Source organism: Callithrix jacchus, chromosome 14 (genome assembly GCF_049354715.1).
Source record: "Callithrix jacchus isolate 240 chromosome 14, calJac240_pri, whole genome shotgun sequence".
NCBI lineage: Eukaryota > Metazoa > Chordata > Mammalia > Primates > Cebidae > Callithrix > Callithrix jacchus.
The window spans coordinates 44,088,919-44,110,310 of NC_133515.1; the positions used below are offsets into that span (position 1 = coordinate 44,088,919).

Sequence of the window (21,392 nt, forward strand, 5' to 3'; positions counted from 1 at the left end):
TTACTTAAATTGAAGTCAGTGTGTATAGCTTGGAATCAAAGAAATTAATTGACACATTTTCTAAGCCTCAGTTTTCTTCACTGTAAAATAGGGAAAATAATTACTGCTCCATTGAGTGGTGCAAGAAACAATGCTTATAATATGCTTAACACAGCACCTAGAAAATAGAACATTATTAACAAAACCTTAGTGATTGTGAAACCTCACCATTATTGTTGGTCAGTAAGAAAATCATGAAGTTTTCCTTATCCAAACAGTGCTTAAAACATTTTCTTCCAGTGGCTTACAAACAGAGGTATATATATTTTTTAATTTTTTATTGCATTTTAGGTTTTGGGGTACATGTGCAGAACGTGCAAGACAGTTGCATAGGTACACACATGGCAGTGTGTTTTGCTTCCTTTCCCCCTTCACCCACATTTGTCATTTTTCCCCAGGCTATCCCTCCCCAGCTCCCCCTCCCCCGCTGGCCCTCCCCTTTTCCCCCCAGTAGACCCCAGTGTTTAGTACTCCCCTCCCTGTGTCCATGTGTTCTCATTTTTCATCACCCTCCTATGAGTGAGAATATGTGGTATTTCATTTTCTGTTCTTGTGTCAGTTTGCTGAGAATGATGTTCTCTAGATTTACCCATGTCCCTACAAACGACACGAACTCATCATTTCTGATTGCTGCATAATATTCCATGGTGTATATGTGCCACATTTTCCCAATCCAGTCTATCATCGATGGGCATTTTGGTTGGTTCCAGTCTTTGCTATTGTAAACAGTGCTGCAATGAACATTTGTGTGCATGTGTCCTTATAGTAGAACGGTTTATAATCCTTTGGATATATACCCAGTAATGGGATTGCTGGGTCAAATGGGATTTCTATTTCTAAGGCCTTGAGGAATCGCCACACTGTCTTCCACAATGGTTGAACTAATTTACACTTCCACCAACAGTGTAAAAGTGTTCCTATTTCTCCACATCCTCTCCAGCATCTGTTGTCTCCAGATTTTTTAATGATCGCCATTCTAACTGGCGTGAGATGGTATCTCAATGTGGTTTTGATTTGCATCTCTCTGATGACCAGTGACGATGAGAATTTTTTCATATGATTGTTGGCCTCATATATGTCTTCTTTTGTAAAGTGTCTGTTCATATCCTTTGCCCATTTTTGAATGAGCTTGTTTGTTTTTTTCTGTAAATCTGACAAACAGATATTTTATACTTGCCCAACTACTGACTTGTACTCAGAAGTGAAAATTACAAATGCATTTATGCACTAAATCGTCTTCCGAGGACCTGCAGTTCTTGAAAACTACCACCAGGGGGAGATTCGTGTTATTTGTAACCAGGCAAGGGAAATGAAGTAAGGAAGCTGAGTCCGAAGTTTTTGTATCTGATGGTAACCTGGGATATTGATTAACAGGAGTAATCACCTATTTTTTGTCACTGTGAAAAATATGAAATAATTACAACTTCAGAATGTGTTTAACTTCTCAATTCTTTATGTTTTCAATTTAGCAAACTCATTCCCAAATTTCCCACAAGCTTTGCAAATCAGTATATGTGATTAAAAAGGTATGGTGGGTGGGTTTATAAAATTATAAAGTGATTAAAGACCTAAAGAGCTCATATAAAAGATGAAATATCTTATTAAACTGTTACTGCTGTTTAAAAGAATATAAACCTGACAACAAATATTCTAAAATTGTATAGTATCTTTCCCACAAATAAGTTAAAAGCACATTACAAAGTTTAGATTTATCAAAAACAAATTAGAAATATTTCAAATTGGAAATTATCCACTATTCATCTTATGCAACATAACCCCTAAAGAAATCCCTTGTATTAGCGTTACAGCTTGGATGTTACACAGGAATAAATATCAGCCAACTTTGCTGTTTTATTGCTACCTGATCTACTATAGATTATTTTCATATGTAACTAAATTAAAATGAAAATACTGGGGCTACTTTAGAAAAAGGGCTGACTCTGAAGGCCAGTTTCCTAGAAACAAGGATGCCAAACTTCTATGACTACTGCATTTTTATCAATTATTCATAATTAGTATTTCAGAAATTAGCTTTCATACACATCATTGGACCAGTACATTTCCAGGGTGAGAATCTAAGACACTTGGGCGCAATCAGTTCTCTGTATCAACTGAGAAAGAAAAGGTTATCAATTACTTATGGGCAAGGTAGTTTTTGCTCTCTTTCATATCCTTTCTTTGGGAAATGATGTAAGTGCCTTACCATGCAACAGGTGATTTCGGTTCCGGGAGCATAGAACAGTTAGAAATTTCACCTCGTCTGTCCCCCATTTCTTCTCTCCAGCCTCATACAGGTCCTGAAGCCAAACAAAGTGCAAGTCTAAAACTCCAAAAAGGATGTGCCAGGACACAGGTAAATATTTCCAGAACTTGAAAGCTGAGCTGGCTTAGTTTCATTTTGTTGGTGATGGGGGTTGAAATGGTGGTGGTGAGTGGAAATGTCTCAGGATCCTTCCTCAGGCATAAGGCTGTTGGACCCTATCATACCTCCCTGGGAGTCAAGGTAAACACTGGCATTTCCCTAGCTGGAGACTACATGGTTCTATCTTAAGAGCTAAAAGGAATGCCCTAGATTTGGGATGTCCCCAACACTTGCCACTCACCACACATGGCTGTTTAAATTTTAATTAGAATTAAGTACAATTTAAAATTCAGCTCTTTAGACTCACTAGCCTCATTTCAAGTACCCAGCAGCTACAGGTGGCCAGTCACTCATCCAGGACAGTGCAGATGTGGAACGTTCTCATCATTTCGGGAAGTTCTATTGGATAGCCCTGCTCTAGAATGATCTGTAATATTCCTGAGGCTACCGGTCTCATAGTAGAACCGGGGACCCATTGCCAATCGCTTACATTCCAAACAGGTAGGAATACAAGAAACTGATTCCACTCAGTTTAACTACATTATTGCTAAATCAGAATTACTGTTCATTTATAATAAGTAGCTGGCCTGTTGCATTTCTCAAAAAGATCTTAACTAACACATTACTGCTCACCGGGCTCACCTCCGTATACTCCCCCATTTTTTCACTTCTTTCTCTGATTCTCTCACTGCTTTAGAGTCAGTTCATATAATTGTAAAAATTTAAAGCTGAAAGGGTTCATCTAATTCATCTGATTCCAAAAAATTCATCTTATTTAACACTTCTTAAACTTGAATCTCAATAGGCTGTGACAATTTATTTTATGTCAACTTGACTGGGCCAAGGGTTATCCAGATTTTTGGTCAAACATTATTCTGGGTGCTTCTGTGAGGGTTTTTGGATGATCCAATATGGAGGAAGGGCCCTCATACAATCTGTAGAAAGCTTTTCTTTTCAAGAACAAAAGAGCTGACCTTCCCAAAAGTATGAGGGAGTCCTCCTGCCCGACTGCCTCGAGCTAAAGCATCAGGTTTTTTTCCTGCCTTTGGACCTGAACTGAAACATCAGCTCTTCATGGGTTTCCAGTCTGCTGGCCTTCAGATGGAAACTGCTCCTGGTTCTCAGGCCTTCGGACTCAGACTGGAACAAAACCATGGGCCGTCCTGCATCTCTAGCTTGCTGACTCCCTCTGAAGATCCTGGTACTTGTCCACCTCCATCCCCTCTTTCTCTCTCTCTCTCTCACACACAAACACACACGCACACACACGCACACACACTATCTCTCTCTCTCTCTGTTGGTTCTGTTCCTCTGAAGAATCCTGATTAATACATTGCTTTTATTAATTAAGCATAGTAGTTGGCTGGGCACAGTGGCTCATGTCTGTAATCACAGCACTTTGGGAGGCCAAGACAGGTAGACTGCTTGAGCCCAGGAGTTTGTGACCAGCCTGGGCAATATGGCAAAACCCCACCTCTACCAAAAATTATTTTAAAGTTAGCCAGTCATGCTGGCATGTGCCTGTAGTCCCAGCTACTCAGGAGGATGAGGTGAGAGGATTGCTTGAGCCTGGGAGGTGAAGGTGGCAGTGGGCTGAGATCATGCAACTGCATACCAGCCCAGGAGACAGAGCAAGACCCTGTCTCAAAAAAAAAAAAAAGAAAATTGGAATAAAATTCAGTATAGTGGAAGTGACACTGTAATTTCTGAGTCTGGAGTATAAACAATCATGCAACCACCACTGTTCTATTAAAATGCTTGCTTTCTGGGTGCTCCTTCTTGAAACCCAGCTGCCACACTCCAAGAAGCCCAAGCCATATGCATACCTCTATCCATTCTAATGAAAGCAACAGGTTCTTTTTTGCATAAAACAAAGTTATTCATACCTCACACAGTGAATGGAACCAGTCCCTCACTATGGTTATGTACTGGTTAAGAGTACTGGGTCTATGACCAGGAGCTGTGGCTCATGCCTGTAATCTCAGCACTTTGGGAGGCCAAGGCAGGGGAAACATTTGAGGTCAGGAGTTCAAGACCAGCCTGGCCAACATGTTGAAACCCCATCTTTACTAAAAATACAAAAACCAGCTGGGTGGTGGTGGCATGCCCTGTAATCCCAGCTACTTGGAAGGCTGAGGTAGGAGAATTGCTTGAGCCTGGGAGGTGGAGGTTGCTGTGAGGCAAGATCACGCCACTGCACTCCAGCCTGGGTGATAGAGTGAGACCCTGCCTCAAAAAAAAATAATAATAAAATAAAATAAAAGAATACTGGGTCTAGATGCCAATTAGTTCAAATCCTGGCTCTGCCATTTATTATCTGTCTGAACTTGAGCAAGGCACTTTCTCTGAGCCTCAGTTTTTCTATTTGTAAAATGGGGATAGCAATACTTAACTTATGGAATTATTGCAAAGATTCAATGACATACTTAATATAGAATTTAGAACAGTGGGCCAGGCATGATGGCTCATGCCTGTAATCCTAGCACTTTGGGAGGCCAAGGCAGGTGGATCACCTGAGGTCTGGAGATCAAGACCAGTGTGGCCAACATGGTGAAACTCTGTCTCTACTAAAAATACCAAAAATTAGCCAGGCGTGGTGGCGGGGACCTGTAATTTCAGCTATTTGGGAGGCTAAGGCAGGAGAATCGCTTGAACCCAGGAGGCAGAGGTTGCAGTAAGCTGAGGTTGCACCATTGCACTCGAGCCTGAGCAACAAGAGCAAAACTCTGTCTCAAAAAAAAAAAAAAAAAAAAAGAATTTATAACAGTGTTTGATACCTGGTAATGAGCCACTTTTTATTAGCTATTATTGTTAGTGTTATCTGGCCACAGCTGATTAGACCATGGGTTGGTTCCAGGGCAACCATCAGTGGGTTGGGTACCAGAGAGGCAACTGCCTTTTGGGGTTTGCTATTAATTTTACCCAGCAGGGTATTCACTGTGCCAAGTTATTTTATGTAGCTTTTCAAATGTCCTCTTTGAAGTAAAAATGCACAGTGAACAGTCTCCCAGCAGTGTTTACATAATGATGCCCAGCCCCAGGTACTTCTGCAAGAACCTGTTATTAAAGGTCATTGGGGGAACTCTTTTTAAAGAACATATCCCAGCCTGGCTAATATACACTGTAATATAAGGTGTTGTCCATCTCTCAAGGCCTGTCTTATTGGCAAAAGAGAAGAAAACTGGAAGAAAGCAGCGACGGTTCTACCAACCTGGGCATCCTGTCTCACGAGAGCATCGTCCAGGTAATTTCCTTCATCCCTCCCACCCTGAGGATGAGAAAAACAAACAAAAAAAAATTTGAGAGTATACATAAAGATCTGGGGCACCATTAAGATAGCAGGTCTAGAGTAATGAGATAAACTGCCACGAAGAGTGGGACTTCAGACCCAGGAGGGAGGACAGATGACTTCTAAATGTGCTTGCATTATTACCATGACTCTGATGTGTCCCTAGAGGGGTGAGTCTCAGTGTGGCCCCTAACATTCTGTGGGTGCCTCTGCCAATAGAAGAAGAAGGAAAATAAATGCTTCCCATGGACTGCTCCCTCCACTGTCTCCTGGCCTTCCCCACTACCCTACTCTCCTGTGTCTTCCCAGCTGACTCATGCCTTCCTAACTGGCAAATCTACATTAATCAACCTCTGCCACAAGGGGGTCAGGTGTGGTTGTAGCTCCAGCTACTCCAGAGGCTGAGGTGGGAGGATGGTTTGAGGCCAGGAGTTTGAGGCAGTGAGCTAAGATGGCACCTGTAAAGAGCTGGCCTGGGAAACATAGCAAGACCCTGTATCTTTAAAAGAAAAAAAAAGGTGGGGAGGTTGGGAACAAAGGAGAGTCAAGAGAATATGGGACCTATGGTAGGACTTGAGGAGCCCATAAAAATGTCCCCTTACCCCTCACTAACACCAGCTCACAAGAAGACAGGGTGGAAGCCTCTGAGAATGCTAACAAGTGACAAAACAGGCTACTTTTCTCTAGTTTGTAGGCGATTTTCGATTTTTATGACTATCCTGTCTCAATGGTCTATGGTCTAGACATGGCTCATCAGAGTGGTAAATATGGGAGGAAAAGAAAGAGTGGGAAAGAAATATGAGACACAGGCAGGTGGCTAAGAAAATATCAGAGACAAGAGCAATGTGGAGAGGGATTTCCAGTTTATTTGGGAGCAGTAGATGATGTGATGGAGAATTACTAGAATTTCAAGAGGCAGAGACATGGGTGGGTGTATTCCAGGCAGGAAGAACAGCAAGAACAAGGAAAGGAGGCAGGGAACATGGGGTTCAGAGCAAATGTCATCTTCAAGGCTCTATCCGTGTAAATTGGAGACGATTTCCAGGGTTCTGCTTCTTTAGGTGTAGGAGGAACAGCAGCAGTATTAACAGAAACAGGCAAGTCAGGAAGAAGAGCTGGTTTGAAGGGAAAATGAGTTCCAGTGTAGTTCAGGAGGACTGGTGTAAGGGGCTAGTAGGATATCCATAAGGAAACATCCAAGAAAGCAATGGGAAGTAAGAGTCTCAGGCTCAGGAGGGAGGCCGAGGATAAAGCTGCAGTTGGGAAGGGATGTGAAATGTCTGGAGTCTCCAGCTTCTCTTTGCAGACACCCCTGCCCCACCTAGCTCAGTCCTGCTCTATTTTCCAGCTGGAATTTTCCAGGTAGCTTCCTACCTGGTCTTCCAGCCTCCAGTTCCTGGCCACTGTTCACGCTACACATCACCACTACATTACACTTCTGAAAGTGCAACTCCAGTCACATCATTCTCATCATCGTCGTCGTTACCATGTCATCTACCGCTCCCAAATAAACTGGAAATCCATCTCCACGTTGCTAGACTCTTCCCAACAGAGAACTTCAGTTTACCTCCCACCTGTTTCCAGAATCACCAGCCCAACTGTTCAGCCAGTTGTTCCCTGAACCCCATGTTCCCTGCCTCCTTGCCTTGTTCTTGCCGTTCTTCCTGTCTGGAATACACCCACCCACGTCCCTGCCTCTTGAAATTCTAGTAATCTTCCAACTCCTCTCTGAACAAGCATCTCATCATGAAGCCTTTTTCTTTGTTTCTACAACCAAAATTTCTCCTTGATTCTTCCTTTTCCTATGTGCCTCTCCTTTGACATATAATCTTGTCATGCCTTCTAGTGACTTGTGTACCTGATGTATTCCCTTATGACAATATATACTCTTACAGCCCAGGAACTGGCTCTTAATCATCTTCATAACTCTCAATGCACTGAGTGACAGGGGGACCTGGCAGGTTTGGGTACTTGTAAATATCAAATTAAAGTAGAACAAACAGGCATGCAGAGCTAGCCAGAGTATCTGAAGGAGGAATAAGACAAAGGAACAGAGGGCTTTGAGAATAACACCTGGGGAATACCCACATTTCAGGGGCTGAATGGATGGGAAACGCTGGCAAAGGGGATAGAGTGGACATTTCAATCAAATCCGCCCCCCCATCGGAAACAGTCACTTACAGCTGACAGAGACACAAGCACTCGCTGGAACATGAACGATGTGTCAGAGCAAATGTCATCTTCAAGGCTCCGTCCATATTCTAGCAAGACAGTGAAAGAAGCTACATCAGAATAAAGAGTCTTGCCCCATGCCCTGTCACACTCCAGAGCAATCTGTCCCCTCAAGACCAGCATGCTTATGGGAGCAGCTTACCATGAGGTTTTTCACCCCTGACACAGGTTTTCCAAAACTAAACTCTGGTAAAATGGTCAAGATAAGCTTATCCTGTCATCATAGTGAAACAAGATATTTCTGTTTTTGGTTTTGTTTCTTTTGAGATGGAGTCTCACTCTGTTGCCCAGGCTGGAGTCTGGAGTACAGTAGCACCATTTCGGCTCACTGCAACACCCGCCTCCTGGGTTCATGCAATTCTCCTGCCTCAGCCTCCTGAGTGGCTGGGATTACAGGTATATACCATCAAGCCTGGCTAACTTTCATATTTTTAGTAGAGATGGGGTTTCACCATGTTGGCCAGACTGATCTTGAACTTCTGATCTCAGATGATCCACCTGCCTTAGGCTCCCAAAGTTCTGGGATTATAGGTGTAAGACACCATGCTCAGCCAAGATATTCCTGTTTCTTAAAATGTGGGTTTGAAAAAGCTGGGGCTGAAATTCTCTCTCTGTGCTTCCTGCCATTCAGGGGTCCGATCTGAATGTGGTTCTCAATGATGCAGAGAGAGAGCTGCAGCTGTGGAGGGGGCCACTGCTGCTTCACTGATGGAAGACAACCAGATCGGGGCTTCTGAACCCGGCTTTGGGGTGGGGCCGGGGTTGGGGAGCTGTCAAATGTAAATCCTAGGATATGCCTTTCTGCCACGTCTCTCCCTTGGGAAGATTATCCATAAGAAGCTCCATGGCCGAGTGCAGTGGCTCACGCCTGTAATCCCAACACTTAGGGAGGTTGAGGAGTTCAGATTGCTTGAGCCCAGGAGTTCAAGACCTGCCTGAGCAACATGGTGAATGCCGATCTCTACAAAAAATATAAAAATTAGCTGGACATGTTGGTGCATGCAAGAAACTCCACAGCAATCTAATCACCCAGAAATAGTAATCACGGCTAACATTTCTGTGAATATCCTTCTGCATTTTCCCCCACATACACATATTATTTTTGTTTATTTAAAGAATAATGTCTTATTAACTGTGTGCGTTAATTTTTTAAAAATAGGATCATAGCATGCTATTTTATGGTTTATCTTTTTAACATACATACACACACACACACCCCCCGCATCATTTAATAAATATTTTAATAATATTCTTGGCCAGGTGCTGTGGCTCACACCTGTAATCCCAGCACTTTGGGGGGCTGAGGTGAGCAGATTTCTCGGGCTCAGGAGTTTGAGACCAGCCTAGGTGGCATGGTGAAACCCCATCTCTACAAAAAATACAAAAATTAGCTGAAGCCCAGGAGGTCGAGGGTGCAGTGAGCTGAGATTGTGCCACTGCACTCCAGCCTGGGCAACAGAGGAGACCCTGTCTCAAAACAACAATAACAGCAACAACAAAACAAAAAACACCAGTTAAATAAAAGGAAAAAAAAATTAATTTTTTTGTTGAGACAGAGTCTCACTCTGTCACCCAGGCTGGAGTGCAGTGGCACAACCTCAGCTCACTGTAATCTCTGCCTACTGGGTTTAAGCAATTCTCTTGCCTCAGCTTCCTGAATAGCTGGGACTACAGGCACACACCACTATGCCCGGCTAATTTTTTATATCTTTTAGATGGGATTTCACCGTGTTGCCTAGGCAGGTCATGAACTCCTGAGCTCAGGCAATCTGCCTGCCTCAGCCTCCCAAAGTGCTGGGATTACAGGCGTGAGCCACCATGCCTGGCCAATATTCTTTAATATAAATTTTAATGACTAACAGTTAATTGTTTAAGTGTGTCATATTTTTTTAGCCAATCTGCTACTGTGGAACATTTTTAGCTAACATAGACAATACGGAATAAACACTGTGAGATCTAAATCTTTGTGCATTTTTAGTTATATTCTTAGGGCAAAAAGTCAGGTTTTTTTTTTTTTTTAATTTATTTTAAGAGGAAGTTTCGCTCTTGTTGCCCAGGCTGGAGTGCAATGGCGCGATCTCGGCTCAGCGCAATCTCCAAAAGTCAGGGATTTTTAACAGGCACTTCATATGTATCACCCTCTGGAGGTTTCTAAGTGGGAGTGAATGGCTGTCATTCTGATTTGGCTGGAGGACATATAGTCAGGTCTGTAGGGAAGAATTTGGGCCAGACAGCCCCTCCAGACCATTCCTTGGAATGCTGAGAGCTGCTGGTGCCACCACTTTTGAACAAGTCCCTTAGATTCTTTGTCTGATGATAAGGAATAACTTTCCAACTTTTAGGGTAATAAAATACTGCACTGGGTAGGTGAAATAGAGTGTCATCTTCACCTGAGAAATCTTAAGAAGCCAACAGACCACCATTTGCCTAAACAGGGATCTCCCTTGAAGCCAGCTTGGCACTGAGGATCCCTCATGCTCAGCATTCTGTGAAAAGTCTAAACAGCAGACAACTACCCGCTGCTACCCTCCTTCTCTAATCACAGCGAAACCTCAGTCAGGGCCACTGTGGATGTCACATACGCTGCTGGTAGGTTTGGCTTATGCGCCGGATCTCCTCAGGGGTCCGAGAGGCCAGGATCTCAATTAGGCAGCCCTCATCAGTGCCGGCTCCCTAAACAAGAAACCGGAGGAGAGAACTATATGAGCCAGTTTACAAAGCTGAGGCCCAGACACAGAAGAAATACAGCCATGAATCTGCAGAGAATAAAAGCAATCCACTGTGTTCTAGCAACAGGATTTGTTCACTTTTAATTGTCCCGCCCCAAACCCAACATGTTTGTCATAGTAATTCTGAGTAATCACAAATATTTCTAGGCTGTTTACTATGTGTTGGTTACTATGCCATGTTAGGTACAGTTTCTGCCTTCTGGGGGCTGAATTTTTCCTTGACCTCTTCTGCTTTCTTCCTCTGAAGAACAGAATTTTCTGGCAAAGACTTTGTTACGTCTTTGCTTTCCCAGAGCCTGGCCCAGAACCTTCTAAAAGGCTATTTGTTGACATGGTTTAAAAGGTAATTGGTTTCGAGGTAATTGTACTCTCAATTTATGATGAGGTTACATCTCAATACATTGAAAATTTTTAAGCAGAACCACCCTAAGTTGGGGACCATTTGTATTTGCCTCACATACTTGGTCACTAAAATTCGGCAGACCCATGCTAGAGCACAGCAGCTAGGTCATCTAGGGAAGCCAAGAACGCTTTTGCCAGTTCTAAGCCTATAGTAGACCTGGGGCCCCTGAGGTGTCAGTCATAAAGTTACGTACCTGAAAAGTAGTTAACATGACAAGGAATTCTCTAGAGCTGTACTCAAGTGACAACTATAATCACTCCCCATCAAGCCACAGGAAGGAGCAAATAACCCCCCTAACTTTTGGGAAAACAATTTTGAAATTATAATTGGTATAATGTAATGTTTTCAAGTTGTCATAAATGAAAGAAAATCTCCTATACTTTATCTGCCACTCCCGGAAGGCCTTGGTCACAGTTTTTGTCTTTTTTTTCTTAAATTTTAACTTTTATTTTAAGGTCAGGGTACATGTGCAAATTTGTTATATAGATAAACTTGTGTCATTGGTGTTTGTTATACAGATTATTTCATTACCCAGTATTAAGCCTAGTCCCCATTAGTTATTTTTCCTGATCCTCTCCCTCCTCCGACCCCCTACCCTCCAACAGGCCCCAGTGTGTGTTGTTCCCCTCTACATGTCCACGTGTTTTCATCATTGAGCTCTCACTTGTAAATGAGAACGTTTGGTATTTGGTTTTGTGTTCCTGAGTCGGTTTGCCAAGGATAATGACCTCCAGCTCCATCATGTTCCTCCAAAGAACGTGATCTTGTTCCTTTTTATAGCTACATAGTTTTCCATGGTGTATATGTACCACGTTTTCTTTATCCAGTCTACCATTGATGGGCATTTAGGTTGCTTCCATGTCTTTGTTATTGGGTGATAGTTTCTTAAGAAGCACATCAGCGTTTACACTAACAGTACCTACAGCACGAGAAGAAGAGCACAAACCTTCATGGCCCTTCGCAGCTCTTGCACATCATACAGCACCGTGGGCATCATCATCCCCACAATCACCTGCTCAAAATTGCCACTCAGTTCTGACTTCAGGTCGTCTATCAAGTCCTGCAATGCAAGAAAGTAGCTCCGCTTAACTGCTACGGCAAATTAAACCAGCCACTCTCCAGGTGTGGTCCAGGATGTCTGGGGTCTCCAAGACCCTTTCAAGGAGCCTGCAAGTCAAATCTATTCTCAGAATAACACTAAGATGTTATCTGCCTTTTCACTGTCATTCTTTCACAAGCACACAGAGGAGTTTTTCTAAGGCTATTGGATATTATCTGTACATCAATAACTATCTGTTAAAATGCTCCCTCCATTTTCAAGTACAAATCTGTACAAGACCAGATTTTCTTCATACATCATATCATAACAAATTGAATGTAGAAACAGATATGAGAAACCATCTCTCTTCCATTAAGCCAGACATTAAAGAAGTTTGAAAAATGTAAAACAATGGCAATCTTCTCACTAAACTTTTTTTGTTTTGGAATATATAGCTGTTTTTCATTAAAATGTTATTTACAGTAACATATAATACACATTGTTATTTTTACTGAGTTAACAAATATTTATTTTTAAATGCCCTCAGTTTTAATTTCTAATAGGGTAAATATCAAAAGATACAACTCAAAAAAAAAAGTCCTAAAAAATTTAAGAGGTAAAGGAGACTTGAGGTTAATATGTTTGTAGACATCGATGTAAATGTATTTGCTTACTTAACAATATGTCTTGAATATATTTCCAAGTCAATATTTACCGACGACCTTTTTAACAGCTGTGGAGATTTCTATACATAGGTACAATATGATTTTTTTTTTTTGAGATGGAGTCTTGCTCTGTTGCCCAGGCTGGAGCGCAGTCGCACAATCTTAATTCACTGCAGCCTTCGCCTCCTGAGTTCAAGCAATTTTCCTGCCTCAGCATCTCAAGTAGCTGGGATTACAGGCACCCACCAACACACCTGGCTAATTTTTTTGTATTTTTAGTAGAGACAGGGTTTCACCATGTTGGTCAGCTGGTCTCGAACTCCTGACCTCGGGTAATCCACCCATGTCAGCCTCCCAAATTGCTGGGATTAGAGGCATAAGCCACCGTGCCCGGCCTAATATCTTTAGTCACCTGTTTCTATTTTTCTACTGTTATATACATTAGGCATTTAGTTGTATCTTTGTGATCATTCATGATTATTTCTTAAGTCTCAATTCCTAAGATACAATTTCCAAATATAATTTGGAAAATGAACCAAATTCTAAAGATGTTTGTTCATATTTGCTCCTGGAATGGGTCAGAGAGTTTAAGAATCTGTTTAAGATCAATTGACGAAGAAGGAGCTGAGTTGCTATTCCATTTTTGTCATCGTTGTTTTTCAGGTGGAGTCTAGCTCTGTTGCCCAGGCTGGAGTGCAGTGGTGTGATCTCAGCTCACTGCAACTTTCACCTCCTGGGTTCGAGCAATTATTCTGCCTCAGCCTCCGAAGTAATTTGGATTACAGGTACCCACCACCATGCCCGGCTAATTTTTGATTTTGTTTTTGTTTTTTTTTTTTGAGACGGAGTTTCGCTCTTATTACCCAGGCTGGAGTGCAATGGCGTGATCTCGGCTCACTGCAACCTCCACCTCCTGTGTTCAAGCAATTCTCCTGCCTCAGCCTCCTGAGTAGCTGGGATTACAGGCTGCACCACCATGACCAACTAAGTTTTGTATTTTTAGTAGAGACGGGGTTTCACCATGTTGACCAGGATGGTCTCGATCTCTTGATCTAGTGATCCACTTGCCTCGGCCTCCCAAAGCGCTGGGATTATAGGCGTGAGCCACTGCGCCCGGCCTAAATTTTTGTATTTTTAAGTAGAGATGGGGTTTCACCATGTTGGCTAGGCTGGTTTCAAACTCCTGGCCTCAAGTGATCCTCTTGCCTCAGCCTCCCAAAGTGCTGGGATGACAGGTTCAACCACCACACCTGGTCTCAAGAACATTTTTAAAAAAGACAAAGGAGCAATCTTTTAAAACAAAGGGCCACTTCAGGAACCTAGATCAGGAAGAGGCCCTGCTTCCTGTTACTGCCAAGTCAGCCACACAGAGCAGGAGAGACTGTGGCCTACCCTGCCAATGGTGCTCTTGTAGGCGGTCCTGATCTCCTGGCGCTGGGCGGTGTTGCGGTAGGCAAGGACGCTAATAATGGCATCTTCATCAGTGCCTGGGGGCAGAACGGAGACAGCAGGTGAGTGTGATTTGAGAGAGGAATGAGAAAGCGGGTTCCTCTGAGGACATTGGAATTAACCCACGCAGAGGGCTTCCTAAGACGTCCTTATTCAGAGGATTTGTCTACTTTTTGGGAAACACATGCTAGATTCAAAACAGCCTCTCCTTTAATTAGCTGTTTACCACTGAACAAAATGGTTAACTTTTCTAAACATTGGTTTCCTTATCTGCAAATGTGAATGATGACAGTGCTTTCCCTCAATAGGCTGTTGCAAGGGTTAAACAATATATTTAAGTGCCTAGCACTTACTAAACATTTAATAAATGTTGGCTGGAGTAATTCTTCTTCCTCTCCTCTAGAATTTTTTTTTGAGAGGAAATCTTGCTCTGTCACCCAGGCTGGAGTGCAATGGCACAATCTTGGCTGACTGCAACCTCTGCCTACTGGGTTCAAGTAATTCTCCTGCCTCAGCCTCCTGAGTAGCTGGGATTACAGGGAATGTGTCACCATGCCCAGCTGATTTTTGTATTTTAGTAGAGACAGGGTTTCACCATGTTGGCAGGGCTGGTCTTGAACTCCTGATCTCAAATGATCTGCCTGCTTTGTCTTCCCAAAGTGCTAGGTTTACAGGTATGAGCCACCAAGCCTGGCCAACTTCTCTAAAATTTTTTTCATGTCTTTTGGATCTCCTATATCTCTCTTTCATATTCTTGCCTTTTCTTTGTTTCTATCTCTTTATCATCTCCTCTGAGTTTTGAAACAATTCAGACTTGTCTTTTAATTCACCAATTTGGCATTTTGCAGAGTTTAAATTGGCTGTTGCTGCATTCACTGTGTTTTAAAATCTGGAACCATGTTTTTCATTTCTAAGCTATCTTTCCTGAACTCAAATGGTTCCCTTTTAGAACTGCTGACAAATTACCATGATACAACATCTTACCAAAACTTTAAGCTATAAATCACAAAAAATGTCCTAAGTTTTGCTTACCTGTTTCTTGCAGCAGCTTTTACAAGGAGACTTTATTCTGATTTTTCAAATTGGTCCCTTGTCTTTTTAACAGCTGGATGTTCATAAATGTTTAGTGAATTTTCTATTTCTATTGTTTATGCTGTATGGGGGGCTGACATGGGTTTCAGAAGTGAGTCTATTGAAAATATTTCAGGGAGAAATGAAAAAAATACAGCCTCATCTTAGTTATCCTTGGCAAGATTAGAGATACAGAAAGATGTGAGTTGTGGAGAGGAAGCTGTAGAACTTTAAGTTTCCATACCTTGAGGGCCTACTTTTTTTTTTTTTTTGAGATGGAGTTTTGCTCTGTTGCCCAGGTTGGAGTGCGGTGGCAAGATCTCAGATCACTGCAACCTCTGCCTCCCAGGTTCAAGCAATTCTCTTGCCTCAGCTTCCCCAGTAGCTGGGATTACAGGCACCCACCACCATACCTGGCTAATTTTTCTTTTTCTTTTTTTTTTTTTGTATTTTTTAGTGGAGACAGGATTTCACCATGTTAGCCATGCTGGTCTCAAACTCCTGACCTCAGGTGATCCACCTGCTTCAGCCTCCCAAAATGCTGAGATTACAGGCATGAACCACCATGTCTAGCCATGTTCCTATTTTTAAAAAGGAGAGGACAATCCATGTAACAATCCATTTCTCCCTTGGCACTCTCAGCTGGGGGGATATGGTGGGGGTCGGGGGACACAGAGGGTTCATTACCTTTTGTCTACACCATTTCTGTGAAAGGGATCACTCTTCCTGTCTCTGTGAAAGGGATCACTCTTCCCCCCAGTGAAGCCAAGCTGAAATTCTCAAAAAAGCTTTAATTTTTTTTTTTTTTTGAGACAGAGTCTAGGTCTGTGAGTGCAGTGGCACCATCTCGGCTCACTGCTGGTGCAGTAGCACTGTGTAGCTGGGATTACAGGCATAAGCCACCATGCCCAGCTAATTTTTTGTATTTTTAGTAGAGACGGGGTTTCACCATGTTGACCAGGATGGTCTTGAGCTCTTGACCTTGTGATCCACCCACCTCAGCCTCCCACAGTGCTGGGATTACAGGTGTGAGCCACCATGCCCGGCTGGCCCTGTAAGTTTTAAGGAAGGCTTGAGGTCCAGCTCGACAGCCAGTGAGTTACTTAAGCAAGGAACTTAACTTGGTGGCCAAGGGAAGGTCAGCCTGCCTCCAAGCAGTTACAGTGGAGGCTTTGCTGGTGCCAGAGGCCACTGGGTTAACCATGGCAAAGAACTTAACTGTTTAACCCTACACAATGTAACAGGACTGCTGTCCTCTAAGGAAAGTCTCTTGCTAACGATTGCCTCCTCAAATACCAAGCTTTGCTGCTAAAGGGATCTGCCGCCCATTGAAAACCTGCTTTTGACTGAGCCCAGCCACTTTCTTTGAAAGAAAACTGGAGAACCTGAACATGACTGTGAACAGGTAAGCAAAGCAAACTGGTAAAAGAAATAATAAGAATCACTGTTTGCGTTCTCTGGATTTTCTTGAAGAGTGTTCAGCTTAATTAAAAGTGGATATCCAAACTATGAGTATATTTAAAAGGCCTTTATGTTTTTCTCTTCATAAATCTTCTTTTCCTGGAAAAGGTTTTTTTTCGCAGTTGATTGAATTGCTTCTTTTACTGTGTCTTGCCACTCTTGGTGCCTGCATGAAAGACTCTAGATGACTTCCGGTGGCCTGCGACTCCTCAGGAAAACAGAAAAGGCGCCACAAATCCCATTTTAGGAAAAATCTCTGTTTTCCTCATGGGATCCCTAGAATTAAAGGTGAATAAATCCCTCTCAAAATCTGTCTTCGTCTTCTGACTATGCTTGCTTATTAGGCCCTGGAAACTGCATTCCTCGCTATATTCTTAAAGGGCCTCACTCGGAGGCCAATAATCCAATTGAGACATTGGCAAATGCAAAATTTTATAGCTACTGGATCTTCTTCTGTTTGTCTGTGTGGTTATAAATGCGTTTTATATATGTAATGTCTGTTTTTTTAAAAAAAAAAAAGGGAGCTCTAATTAATTGGCCTAAGAAAAATAAGCACTTAAATATTTTTATGGGAAAAGTAATAGCTGTGGTAACTTTCAGTTCACATTACTTTAATCTTTAAAAATAAAAGTCTTAGGAATTATTGGTAAATACAAACGTCTTCAAGGTGTAAAAATATGGTCTAAATTATGCAGGTCAAATACTAGGTTTGCTAAATGCTTTCCGGTTGTAAACTGCTTCCTTAGCCTTTGCAAGCTGTCAGCTTGCCTGCTTCACAATGGGCAGGGCCTGGGAACATATGAAGGTAACCATGCCCCTAACTGTACTGAAAGGAGTCAAACTTTATCTGCATCTAGCACATAATTAAAACAACCTAATACTTTTACATTCAAGTTAAAAATTACTAAAAGTTACCATTATAACGTGATTGAAACTAATGACCATGGAATTGCATGCAAAGTGTGTAAAAACAGTAAAAGATTATAAGAAGGCGTGGAAATGTATATTTTGCTTAGGAATAAATAATTGTTTTAAATAAAGTAGAAGGTTTAAGCACATTGTAAAAAAATTGTAAAAATTAATCTTGCGAAGAAAACTCCATGTGAACATATTGAGTAAATTCAAAAGGGTATAGTTTTTTCTGTAAATTAATCACTGAAATAAAAGCACAGCAAGGTTTTCTTAAAATGCTAATCTACTCTTTAGCAAAACTTGTGAAGGGTTATCACAGGCATGTGAAAATTTCACTTCATAGTCAAACTGGTTAAAATTAAATAGGATTGTCTATAAAGGTTCATTAAAAAATAAGGTTAACATTAATAGCAAACTAATGCAAGGGCAAAATTTAACTTCCCTCTTAAATTTTCCACATAATAGAAAAGGCTAATGAGTCGTTTTTGCTTTTTCAAATTTTAATTTTGATTTTCTGGCTCATCCTTTTGGCAAAAACAAAACACTTATGGTAATCTAAAATTCCATTTCATAATATCAAGTGTTTTAAATTTTAAATATACTTAACAGGCTTCCCAAAGTCAAACTTGTCTCGAGTTTGTCTTTCCTAACCCCTGGCTTTTGGATGCTGCAGAGGGTCCCTGAAACATCCAGAGGAGAGGTAAACAGAATGATTGAACATGTTGAGGTATGCTAAATTGCCAAAATGATATCTAATACTCTTCAGGTTATTTTTTAGCAAATAATATTAATGCTTGAAAACTGTATGGAATGCCTGCAGTTCTAGTGTCTAAATATGTGCTATTAATCACAATTAAGGTTGTTACGTTGGGTTTTTGAAAACCACAAAAACAACCAAGTTTCTTTGTCAATTGTGTTTCTAACTGTATCCAAACTGGGCATTTTGTCATTTACAGACAATCGTTGTTTTGTTTTAATTTTCTTCAAAATATGGCTTATAATCAAGCCGTGGGACTTTAACAAGTTCTCTCCAATGCAGTTTTGTCACAACCAAAAAACGTACAGAACTCATAAAAGCCTAAAATGTTTATGAATATCAAACAAAACAAAAGTTAGCGGAATGAACTGAACTAATAGAAAACTAAAACAATATTCTTCATTTATGCTTAGAACACTGCTAATCCTTATTTTGTTTTTCAGGGTCAAAAAAACTTGTCTTAAGCTAGCTACAACCTTTGACAACTAAGCAAACTATACTCCTATAGGCAAAGTTTGGAGCATGTTTATTTCTCTCTGCCTAATTCCTCTGGAATTCGGAAACTAATTATAAGGATTCTTAAATTATAACAACGTAATTGTTTGCATCAATGCAGCAATAATCCATTTTCTTTTCTTTTTTTTTGAGATGGAGTCTCACTCTGTTGCCCAGGCTGGAGTGCAGTGGTACAGTCTTGACTCAGTGCAACCTCTGTCTCCTGGGTTGAAGGGATTCTCTTGCCTCAGCCTCCCAAGTAGCTAAGACTACAGGCACGCACTACCATGCTCAGCTAATTTTTGTATTTTTAGTAGAGATAGGGTTTCACCATGTTGGCCAGGATGGTCTCTCTCTCTTGATCTCGTGATCCACCTGCCTCGGCCTCCCAAAGTGCTGGGATTACAGGCCTGAGCCACCGTGCCCAGCCAAGAATCCATTTTCATTTGCAACAAAACGCGATTGGAAAAACTGATCGTTTTACCAAGGCTTTCACTGGAAGGCTATGTTTCCCTTTAAGGAATCAAGCTTAACTTGCTGAGCCAATAAAAGCCCCTGGGGAAAACTGGCCTTATACCTCTCTACACAGTCTCCATATAGGGTTCCTGACCTGCGGTGAGTAAAGAACGTCACTTTCTAACAGACCTAGGAACTCCATGCTTCTGGAACCTCAAGAAGGAAAGAAATTTACCCAACTCATAGGAATTTAAAGGTACAAACAAATGGTTGGACTTAGCTTTAAAAAGTCCTCTCTAAAATTCCTCATGGAACAAGTTTCCATCAAAGCCAATCTAAAGGGCCTATGTAAGGATGATTATTCTTGCTGTATTTTATGCAAATAAATAGACCAAGTATAGGACTGAAGTCTGTTTTGCAAACAGCTCAGGCCTATCACAGATTGTTTTTAACAAAAATGAGGACTGAGGAAAGAGAAATTAAGTTTTAAAACTTTGCCGTACATCTGTTATTAACTTCTAGTCTCATTAGTTGTTTTAAAGTTTTTGCCTGCATTTTAAACTAACCCTGCTTATTCCTGTCAACCAACAAGCCATCTGTGGCTGCAGCTCAGGGAAAACAGAGGCATGGGTAATATAAAAATCTGGGAACACGTTCTAGTTCTGGGCAATTATCCTACAAATCCTGCCAGGTAACCTACAACCCCAAGGTTTCTTTTTTTTTTTTTGGGAAAAAGTAAGAAGGAAGCTAAACAAAGCCAAGCCCATACACCCACTTACAACAGCACAACCAATCTACGTGGCTCACAGGTATCAAACAAACTTTGTTGTCACAGTTACGGCCTATAGTGCTCCCACTAATAATAGTAATCTTAATATTCATATTTGGACCCTATATTCTAAACCGTATATTCTCCTTGGAAAGTTTATTTCTTCTTGCCTAAAAACTGTCAAGCTTCAGATGGTGCTGAAAATGGAGCCGAATATGAAACCACCCTCCTACCAGGGACCCTTAAATCAACCCCAGGAGGAGCCCTGGCTGCTGTTCCCACAAAGTGCCACTCTCCAGCCGGAAGTAGCCAGGAGAAATCATCACAGTTTCCCCTAACAGCAGTTAGTGGTTCTATTCCTGAGGGGGGAAATATGTTATAGGAAGCAGAAGGAAATTATTTAGGTAGACAGGGTAAACTGGCTACGTAAGTTTAAAGTCCCTGGCAGAAAACTTTCCTTTTAACAAAAAGCAGCTCAAAACTAGCTCCCTTTCTAACCTCATGTAGTTCAAAAAAATCACTTCTCTTCTAACAACAAGCAGCCTAAAAGTTCAGGCTGTAAAACAGAGAAGACAGCTCGAGCACAGTAGGAGAGGGCGAAGTCTCCTGGGTAATCAGCAAGCTTCACACTCATACAATGGCCCCACTGTGGCCCCAGCAAAACAGTGGGTCTTAATAAGCACATTCCTTTTCCTCTAGGTGCACTAAGATAGAGAAGCTAAAAGCAGACTTGGAGGGATGTCTGCAGCTGCCAGAAGATGTATGGGAACAGACACAGAAACTCTTCCTCTCAGATAAGCAAGACAAAGAAACACAGACTAAGAGTCAGCCTCTGTGGTCAGGGAATGGGATAAGAGATAATTAAAAAAACCTCCGCTCTATACAGATAGCACACCTGGTCCCAACTAAACCATTGGGCTCTAGGAGGATAAGAATCCCCTCCTCATGAGCTCCCTCCTCAGTAGCCCATTTATGAAAACCCTAACATTTTTACTACCATTTGGCAACCAGCTGGGACCCCTCTCTGTGATGGAGAGCTGTTCTTTTCTTTTGTCTATTAAATTCCTGCTCCAAACTCACTGTGTGTGTGTGTGTGTGTGTGTGTGTGTGTGTGTGTCTGCGACCGCAATCTCCTTGTCCGTGACACCAAAAACCTTGGTATTTGCCCCAGACAACAGGGCCACTTCACCAGCCTTCTCACATTAAATTCCACACATTGCATGTCAGTGCTGTCACAGCTGTGTCTATCACCACGGCAACAAGC

At 41.8% G+C, this 21,392-nt stretch overlaps 1 protein-coding gene across 5 annotated transcripts in view; it reads right to left on the reverse strand.

Annotated features, from left to right (window-relative positions):
* ANXA4 (annexin A4) overlaps positions 1 to 21,392 on the reverse strand; it is a 78,890-nt gene that overhangs the window by 8,806 nt on the left and 48,692 nt on the right. For all 5 annotated transcript variants that reach the window (XM_078349145.1, XM_078349143.1, XM_002757662.7 and 2 more), the window contains 6 exons: positions 14,151 to 14,245; positions 12,001 to 12,114; positions 10,505 to 10,595; positions 7,872 to 7,951; positions 5,613 to 5,669; positions 2,243 to 2,336 (listed from right to left, as the gene is read on the reverse strand). In XM_078349145.1, the coding sequence (XP_078205271.1) occupies positions 2,243 to 2,336; positions 5,613 to 5,669; positions 7,872 to 7,951; positions 10,505 to 10,595; positions 12,001 to 12,114; positions 14,151 to 14,245 (531 nt within the window). The remainder of the gene's footprint in view (positions 1 to 2,242; positions 2,337 to 5,612; positions 5,670 to 7,871; positions 7,952 to 10,504; positions 10,596 to 12,000; positions 12,115 to 14,150; positions 14,246 to 21,392) is intronic.